A 10278-nucleotide genomic window follows, 5' to 3' on the forward strand; every position below is an offset into this window, starting at 1 on the left:
AAAAAAAAAAAAAAAAAAAAAAAAGTAAAATGGGAGAAGAACAGCTCTCTACCATCATTTTCATCCTGTCTTCCCATCTGAGAAACTTGAAATAGTCTCATTCTACCCTTATAGCCAGCATTTTCCTTCCACAAAAAATAATGTAATTAATCTTACTGGCACCACTACCAAAGAAGAGTTTTCCTTGAGTTAGATTTTGAGGTCAAAGAGAAAGGGAATTGCCAAGGAAACAGAAAAAGGTATTCTGTTTTAGGAATATCGCTCACCATTCAGTGCTGCCACTTCCTTAGATCTCAGAGATTCTCTATCTCTGGAATTCCTTCCCAATTTCTTTGTGCATTGGGATACTCCATCTTTAGAAAATGCTGCACACTCAAATCCTAGACATCAAAGCCCAATGGAAAGACAAACAAAAACTCTCTACCAGATTTCACACATCTGTAAGGGCAAAATTAGATGTGTCCAGAAGATTCAGCTGGTCTAGTCTAGTAAAAGACATTGTGGCTCACAGGACCATCCTAACAAATGGCACCAAATCAACCTGTCACATCCAGTTCTTCATAGTTCCATAGGTGTGACCTTTATGTATCTCCTTCTCTCTCCTTCCCTCCTCCCCTCTCTCGTCTGTCTCATGCACATACATACAGGGTCACACACAGAAAAATCCATGTATATGCAATCTGTGTTTCTCTAATGTCGGAAGCTTCCATTTCAATAAGAAAATCAACCATTTGGGTATCTTTTAGTATCATGATTGTAGACTGTCTTGCAGGCATTGTTACAACTAGCCAAAGGTTTCACTTTCATCCATGGTTTGTAAACAAAAACACCCTATTATTTGTCCTTGCACCACCCAGAGCTTCTCTTCTCATTGTTACAGATAACGGGGAGGAATAAATGAGAATGAAATCCAAGAGTTATTTGCCAGCTAGTGTTATTTGCTTTCCCTCAATGCCAAGTCAGAGGATACAGAAGTTACCGTTTGGAAGAGTTATTTGAATGGGATCTGTATTCAATGGAGTGGGCATTATTTGGAGAACATTTTGGAAAGAGCTGCCTCACTGAGGAGGGAGTATACAGGGTTTAATCCCACCAGCATGCCTAAATGCATGTATCAGTGGCAATATCATTTGGAAACTGATAACAATAAAACCTTACTGTTTCTAATACATCATAATATATAATAATATATATGTGAATTCCTGTTTGAGAATAATTTGAATGTTAATAGAGTTAAGGTTGCATACTGCCAAGCTTTTATCCTAAAATCAGCAAAAGACAATGGATCTGACTTTAGACTATATTTAAGACCTAGGTTTAAAAGAAAATGATGGAGAAAAATCAGAGAATTTTTTCAAGTTATTCCTAACATGTATCAACTCTAGGGGTGGGAACATTCTTTATAGCAAAAGTCAAAAAAGAATATAAGAAAATATTTCCGTGGTTCTTGATTTACAAAAAGCATTAAACATACAAATAGGTAGTATGTTGATACCTTGGCCTGTCTAGCTGCTAATTTCTAAACCAATCTATCCCTCTTTGTTAAGTCATTTATTCTCTATTTCAGAAAATAGATTGAAGCTATTAAAGTCTTAGGATCTATCTTTCATAATAAAGGTGAAAGATTTAGACCAGATGAGAGGAAAGAAAACACCATAGCTTCATGTTAGGAGTACAGATCTTCTCTGAGTGGGTCACTTCACAAAGAATATTAGACATCTAAGACAGAACACATAAAAGAGTTTAGGGAAACAGGATTGGAGAAGCTTTAAGGGTCCATATGAAACTAGAGATCATGAATTTATGATCATTAAAAATTATAGTGACCCAGCAATTCCACTTCTAAGTATGTACGCAAAAGAGTTGAAAGCAGGAACTCTAACAGATACTTGTACACCAATGTTCATTGCAGCACTATTCACAATAGCCAAAAGGTAGAAACAACCCAAGTGTCCATCTACAGATGAATAAGTAAACAAAATGTAACATATCCATGCCAAAATGGAATATTATGCAGCTATAAAGAGAAATGAAGTTCTGATATATGCTGTGACAGGGATGAACCTTGAAGACATTATGCTGAGTGAAATAAGTCAGGCACAAAAGGACAAATACTGTATGACCCCACTTACATGAAATACTTAGAATAGGCAAATGCGTCAACACAAAGTTTATTAATGGTTACCAGAGGCTGGGGGAGGAGTAAAAGGGGAGATTATTGCTGAAGGGGTACTGAGTTTTTGTTTGAGATGATTAAAAAAAAAAAAAAATCTTTAAAAAATGGGTAGTGGTGATGGTTGCACAACATTGTGAATGTAATTGTCACTGAATTGTATACTTAAAAATAGTTAAATTTTTTTTACCTATATTTTACCACAATAAAATGGGGGGAAAATGTTGAAGGTGTATCTGTATTAATCTGGAAAGATGTTCATGATATCATGATGCATGTATTAGTGGCGCATAAAAGAAGCAAGTTTGAAAACTGTTATGTACAGTGTGATACCATTTCTTTTGTTTAAACTGAGGATCGTTTCTGTTATTTTTTCCTGTAGTGCTTGGTGTGGTTATGCACGTGCAGGACATACTCAATAAATGCTTGTTAAAATAACTAAGGGCTGATAAAAGCTTTGGAACAGTGAGGACTGTGATGACATGCTTAGTTAAAATAGGTACAGTTTCCCTCCCCTCACTGTTTCTGACCACCTTTCTTTTATATAACAAGAAATACAGTTTGGGTACATACACATCTGTCTTTGTCATTTCCATGTCAATACAGTAAGAATAAAAGATTTTACATTGTCTTCCAGAGTTATTGTAACATGCTTTTAGAGCATATCTAACTCCAGTGCCTAGCTTGAAAGTATTTTTACATCCTGAAATGGTATTTATGATTATGGCTGAATGAAATTGTTTACTGTGTTGGAAGAGAGCATAAAAATAACACATTGAGAAATCAATTTTAAAACTTTAAAGTTCATCTTTTTTTTTTTTTTTTTTTACCTTCTTCATAGAGCTAATTCCCCTAAAAGCAAGATGGCTGAACTCAATACCCATGTGAGTGTCAAGGAAAAGGTAAGATCAAGTTATATGTTGGCTCACAGAAACTCCAGGCTGGGTAATGTAGCTGCTAAAAACTCTGTTACAATGGAAAAAATGAAAATGGTTTTGAGGGCTGCATAGTAAGTATGCAGCACCAGAAAACGCTTAGCAGAAAGAATAATAAGTATCATTTACTGAATGTGTGTTAAGCATATACATTCATTTTCTCATTTAATCCTGACCATAACCCCACAAAGTAGATACTATTGTTATTCCCATTTTACAGAGGAGGGAATTGAGACACAGATAGGGTAAGTAATTTGCCTAAGCTCACATAGCAATTGACAGAGCTGGGATTTGAACTCAGGCCATGTCATTCTACAGTTCATACTCTTAACCACCATGCTGAGTTGCATTGAAGAGCTAGGGTATTATGTTACCTCACCAGAAATGGCCTCGCATAGAGCTATATCTGGGCATTACCGAATGGTACTGTTGGGTAGTCTTTCAGGTTTCTTTCAACTCTGAGAATAGATGGACTCTGAAAATCCCCACTCCTCTTCATTTATTGGAAGCTAATTACACTTCAAAGCCCTTTCAAATCTTCTTTTCTGTGAGGTTTCCTACACTTATGGTCATTCCCTCACTTGCCACGTATGTGACCTTATACGGTTAGCTGTTAATGATCATAAACAATAGACTGTGTAAGACCATGGAGATAAATTTGTCCAACTCATTCATCTGGCACTAGAGGAGCTGAGACCCTAGAAGTGATTTGCCTATGGTCATACAGTCAGAGTGGGAGAGCCTGGAGAGGAACTCAGGTCAACTCAGTGCGCATGCCACCCTTCCACAGGACCACCCCCCAGCCTCCGCTGGTCTGTAAACTCCTGAGAGCAGTTTGTCTTTCATCTCTTTGTATCTCCACAGTACCGAAAATAGGGAATGAAGGATGAGAGAAATGATGTTTGTGGAGTCCTTACTATTTATTCTTTCATTTAGCAAAGATTTATTGGACCCCTACTTTATGCCACATAAACACAGTAAATCTTTGTGCCAAAGGAGCCCTGGTGGCACAGTGGTTAAGTGCTCAGCTGCTAACTGAAAGGTTGATGGTTTGAACCCACCCAGCGGCTCCGTGGGGGAAAGACCTGCTCCCGTATAGATTACAGTCAAGAAGACCCTATGGGGCAGTTCTACTCCATTACATGGGGTTGGTATGAGTCGAAATAGACTTGACAGCACCCAACAACAACAATGTTGTGCCAAATACTTTTTCTGGATGCTGTGGATATGGCACTGAACATGTAGAGGAGATCCTTGCTCCCGTCTGAGCTCACTTTCTAGTATAGTGAAACAGAGTAAACCCAAGAACACGTAAGTGAACACAAGCATTTCAGACAGTGATAACTACTAAGGGTGGGGGGGGGAGGTGTGGGAATGCAGCAGGAGAGTGAGGCAGAGGATCGTGGCTACTTTAGATTGGGTGGTCGGGGAGACCCTGAGAAAAGCAAAAGCAGATGTCTAAGGTGGACATGATATGCTGTAAGAACAAGGGTCAGTGTGGTTAGAATGCCATAGCAGAGGGAATGGTGATGGGAGATGAGGTCAGAAAGTACGGCAAGAGCCAGTGGTGGTAGAATGGGCTCTTCACCTGGGTCTGGGAACCGCCAAGGCATCTGTGGTGGAATTCAGAGGTCCATGAACTTGGATGGAAAAAAAATACATTTTTATCTTCACTAACATCTAAATGAAATTTAGCATTTCCTTCAATCATAATCCCACAAAAAAACACAGTAGTAGCAGCAGTACCTGTGACTCTCACAACTAGAAATCACAGAGATATTCTATATTCATGTTAAATTACATTTGTTGCAGATATACTGAAGTAGTGTTTGTTCATCACCACTTCAAAATTACTGTAGTTAATAGAGCTTGCCACTAGATTGTTATTTGATGTGTTAATAAAGAGGCACATATATTACTGTAGCATAAATTTGTTTTTAATAAATATTTAAACTGTATTTTAGTATGAGTGATTTTCTTTGTAGTCACGTTGTTGTTGTTAGGTGCCATCAAATGGATTCCACCTCATAGTGACGCTACATACAACAGAACGAAACACTGCCTGGTCCTGTGCCATACTCACAATCATTGTTATGTTTGAGCCCATTGTTGCAGCCTCTGTGCTAATACTTCTCATCAAGGGTCTTCCTCTTTTTTCCCTGACCCTCTGCCTTTCCAAGCATGATGTCCTTCTCCAGGGACTGGTCCCTCCTGATAACATCTCCAAAGTAGTCATATGTATTTCATGCATTTTAAAACAGCTTTCTGAGGACCCTAGGCTTCACCAGACTGCCAAAGAGGGTCCCTACACTGAAAGGTTTAGAGCTCGTGATAGAGCTGTGTAGGATTTTATTCAAAGTATAAAAGTAAGCTGGTAGAAAGTTGTAAGTAGGAGCATGACATGATCTGATATAGTTTTAAAAGCTCACCCTGGCTCTGTCGGCTACTGTGCTGCATGTTTTATAAATCTTCATATCAAATAATTTCATTAAGTAGACACTTTCTGTATTTGGTGAGGAAACTGAGGCTTGAGGTTAAGTGACTTGGTCAGAGTCAGACTCTCAGGGAGTGTGGAGGAACAGGGATTCAAGCCTAGCTCTGTCTGGTTCTAAAGTCTTTGCTCTTTCCACTGCATTACTGCTTCTCCCAGTTTTTACCAAAAACCCCTGGGTCACAGAAGAACAAACTTGTTACCCCATGTGTCTGGGGACATGGTCATAACCATCATCCACCAACATGGCAATTTCTTTGGAGTCTTATGTGTTAGTTTAAAAACTCATGGAAAGTCTTCATCCATTTTATTTCATAAATATTCCATATATTATGTTTATATTAAAGTGTTTTAACTTATTTATCATTGAGGAAAAAGTAGCAGAAAGATGTGCCCATTTTAATTTATGGCTTCATATCCTCCCAGGCTCACAGTCATACACTTGCGGTCAGAATACGTGTTCCCTGGTTTGAGAATCTGGGCACCACAGTACTGACCAGAGATTGGTCCCTTTCCAAATGTCTGCTGATAGATGGATTAAGCAGCTCCTATGGTTGGGCGCTTTAATGAATCAGAGTCATAGAAATCGAGTCCTGCAAAGCAAAGCTAGTGAACCGACCAATATGGTAGGCTCAGCAGTCAACAATGGAATGTCCTATTCCAAACACTCTATTGAGTGTGGCATTGAGCCAGTTAAGGGGAAGGAGGCTGATCCGTCAGCACACAGACCGCAGGGGCTCAGTGTGAACACTGCAGGCATTGGCTTAGGCGCCACATTCATCCACTTGTCATGAGTAATGTCACATCAGCATATGAAGATTAACAGTAAATAGTGTTTTGCCATTGCACTTCAGTAACTTATCAAAATGTTAGCATTATTTTGAAAGAGGGTGATGCTTAAGTTGTAAATATTATCAATCTGCATGACAATGAAAGTAGGGCTCCTCTAACTCGATTGGTGAATTCCATCTACCTATGTTGAAAGGTTAATAGATTTCTCCACTTGATAAAATAAATCATAATAAACAACTGAAAATTCTGATCATTTACAATTTTACATTGATTTATTTTAGTACATTTATTTCCTTTAGTTATTAGCTTTTATGGCCTTTTTATGATTAGTTTGGTACTCAATCTGTCGCCCAAAGCAATGACATTTTAGTTTTGAAAATTAAGAATAATAACAACTGTTGTGTCTTAAATTATAAGCTTTTAGAGATCAGAGGATAGATCTATGTAGTCAAGCACTATGGGAAATTAAATGCTTTATCAGTGCTTTGCAATGAAATAAGTTCATCAGTTATCTCTAATGGTTCTACTGTTGGATGAATTAATTGAGTAGGAGTAGGTGCTTTGGTAGGTGAGGTAATCATTTCTCTCCTCAAGTGGCTTTTAGTCCAAAGGAGGAATTAATAGCTTAAGTTTTAACATCCAAGGCAACTAAAACTTAAAATTGACAGTCTATGTGACTGTCTTAGTTATCTAGTGCTGCTGTAACAGAAATACCACAAGTGAATGGCTTTAACAGAGAGAAATTTATTCTCTTATAGTCGAGGAGGCTAGAAGTCTGAAATCAGGGTGCCAGCTCCAGGGGAAGGCTTTATCTGTGTCAGTTCTGGGGGAAGGTCCTTGTCATCAATCTTCCCCAGTTAAGGAGCTTCTCAGCGCAGGGACCCTGGGTCCAAAGGATACGCTATTCTCCTGGCTCTTATTTCTTGGTAGTATGCGGTCTCCATGTCTCTCTGCTCTCTTCTCTCTTTTATGTCTCAAAAGAGATTGACTCAAGACACAATGTGATCTTATAGATTGAGTCCTGCCTCATTAACATAATTGCAGCTAATCCCATCTCATCAACATCATGGAGATAGGATTTACAACACATAGGAAAATCACATCAGATGACAGAATGGTGGACAGTCACACAATACTGGGAATCATGGCATAGCCAAGTTGACAGATATTTTTGGGAGACACAATTTAATCCATGACAGTGACTGTTTTATTTTAAAGTGTTTTTGTATCGTTGGATAATAAGTGTAAAGATTTAAATTGTAATTATTGTTGGAGTTGAAGTTCAAGCTTGTTGGTGTGACATACATGCTCTGCATGATCTGACCTCTCTACTTTTACACCTTCATCAACTGCCACAGCTCCATACACCCCCTTCTATCCAGCTTTCCTGACCTTGAATGTGTCTGCCTCCATGCCCTCCTAAAGGCAGTTCCTGTTATCTGGGATGTCCTTCTGAAGAACCCAACCCTCACCTTCTTTTTAGGAACTCTTTCTGATATCTCCTTTCATTCCCCCTCCCCACCTAAATTATTTGCCCTTCCTTTGCTCTCCTCCTTTGTTCTTCAGTGGGTTCTGTGCATTCCTCCACTATAGTTTCCATTCCTTGTGGTGTAATTGTTAGTTGTCTTTCTGTTTCCTGTGTTAGGCCGTGTGCCCCTTGAGGGTAGGGACTAGGTCTTACTCATCTTCGTATTCTTGGGTTTGACACAGAGTTGACCCCCAATTAAATAAAAAAAAATTTGCTGTCAAGTTGATTCTGACATTTGGCGACCCCATGTGTTTACTGTGCTCCATAGAGTTTTCAGTGGCTATGACCTTTCAGAAGTAGATCACCAGGCCTGTCTTCTGAGGCACCTCTGAACCACCAACCTTCCAGTTAGTCGCTGGTCCTGTCTTCTGTGGCGCCTTTCAATTAGTAACAGGGCACTTAAGCATTTGCACCACCCAGGACTTTTGACCATCAGTTAAGAGTTAGGTAAATGAATGGATAAATGAAGAGACAAGGAATGAATGAATATGCCTGCTTGAATAGTTCTTCAGAGACTACATTTCCCATTCATGATATTTGCAAAATCTCAATCCTTCTTGAAAAATGAAATGTAGGTTAATGGAAATGTCATCTCATTTTAGAACTTATTTTACTAATAAATAAAGCAAGTTTTAAGTTGCTTCTAGAAACAGAAACCTGCTTAGGTTGTGGAGGAGCTAGCATCTTTAAGAGATGGTTATCAAATGCAGGTGGTCTTGGATAGGTTTCATTAACTGTCCGGTAAGGTTTCCAAGGAGCGGCTGGAGGTGGATTCAGACTGCGACCTTTTGGTTAGCAACCAATCATTTAACCACTGCGCCTCCAAAGTAAAATGAGGTACTAGTCATATCCTGCTTTCTCCCCCCAGCACACACAAAAAAAACCCTCAAATCATGCTTTGTTAAGGAGAGATATCAGAACAAATTCTTTGGGCTAATCAAGGGTCTTATGTTTAGGGCATACTCACTTTTTACAGTTCTTTCCTAAATGATATATTTCCTAAGAAATTTAACACTAGAAACTCCTAGATAAGTTAAACATGGGACTCAGTAGTGACTATTAACATTATTTCTGGTGTGAAACACTTGGGTTGTTATTGTTGTTAGTTGCTGTCGAGCTGATTCCGACTCATAGGAACCACATGTGTTACAGAGTGGACCTGCTCCATGAGGTTTCCTTGGCTGTAATTTTAGCAGGAGCAGATCGCCAGACCTTTTCTTCCACAGTACTCCTGGGTGGGTTATAACTGCCAACCTTTAAGTTTGCAGTTGAGTGAAAACCATTTGCGCCACCTAGGGACCTAAACACTTGGGTGCCAAACTTAATTGATTTTCACAATTTTTTAAATAATTCCCAACTGAATAAGAAAGGATTATTAAAACTGGTATAGACAAAATAAAAATTTTAGTCAGATATTTTTACATACATTATTGTAAATCAGTTAAAATCTTAAATAGAATATAATTCAGCAGTTAACAGTTGACAATGTAAAAGTAAAGGGAATTCTTGTTTGTAAAATGGGGTTAATACTTGCTGAGTGTCTACTATGGACTGATAACTAATTCCAACAAAGAGTGACCCCTAAACCACCCTAGGAGACCCAGGACTGTTAGGAAGTGATCTCAAGTGAGATAAGATCATAGAAAGAATATGGATTTTGGGGGCAGAAGGCAGAGATTATTAGCCCCCCAGTTACTAGTTGAGCAGCCTAGAGCAAATCATTTAACTTTTTGAGGTCTCAGTTTCCTAATCTGTAGATTGGAGATGATAATAAAACCTACCTCACAGAGTCAACAAATACAATAATAAATGTGGAGCTACTTTATGAGCTTTTAAGCATATAAACTATAAAGAATCTGAGGGAGTTCCCCTTTGATGCGACATCTGTTTATTTTGCAGTTAAAAAATGGAAAGGGAGCTGTAGTCAACATTTTTGTTTGGAACTCAAAATATAAATTCACATAGGACCAAGATTATAAAGAAAGCAAAATAAAAAGCTCAGATGAGAAAGAGAACATAAGACTGGACTTGGCTTTTTCAAACTTTTATAGCTATTGCTTAGCCTCACGAAAAAGTGAGACTAGACAGTATGATGATATGGAAATGGAGGAATAGCTTAATCTATAGCATCATTGCTGAACTGTGCCACTTACTGTGAATAGCTTTTAGAGCTTTTAAAGATATAGAGGTTAGGAGTTCCGGGAAAATGGCGCTGTAGGCAGAAGCACCACGCCGTCCCTCCACAGCGAAGATCCAATAAACTAAGGTGAACAGAGAATACAACAATCCTGAAACCCTAAAACATCAAATGAAGAGATAAAGAACTCAGCCAAGCACCAAATGGAGTGAGAAAACTGAC

The 10278-nt window shown here is 38.6% G+C and overlaps 1 protein-coding gene across 3 annotated transcripts in view; it reads left to right on the forward strand.

Moving 5' to 3' along the window:
- The window catches only part of SPATS2L (spermatogenesis associated serine rich 2 like), a 185629-nt gene that overhangs the window by 88702 nt on the left and 86649 nt on the right, over nt 1-10278 (forward strand). For all 3 annotated transcript variants that reach the window (XM_023732959.1, XM_004378201.2, XM_004378204.2), the window contains exon 3: nt 3015-3075. In XM_023732959.1, the coding sequence (XP_023588727.1) occupies nt 3037-3075 (39 nt within the window). In that variant the 5' untranslated portion in view covers nt 3015-3036. The remainder of the gene's footprint in view (nt 1-3014; nt 3076-10278) is intronic.

This window comes from Trichechus manatus, unplaced genomic scaffold (assembly GCF_000243295.1).
Source record: "Trichechus manatus latirostris isolate Lorelei unplaced genomic scaffold, TriManLat1.0 scaffold00056, whole genome shotgun sequence".
Classification (NCBI taxonomy): Eukaryota; Metazoa; Chordata; class Mammalia; order Sirenia; family Trichechidae; genus Trichechus; species Trichechus manatus.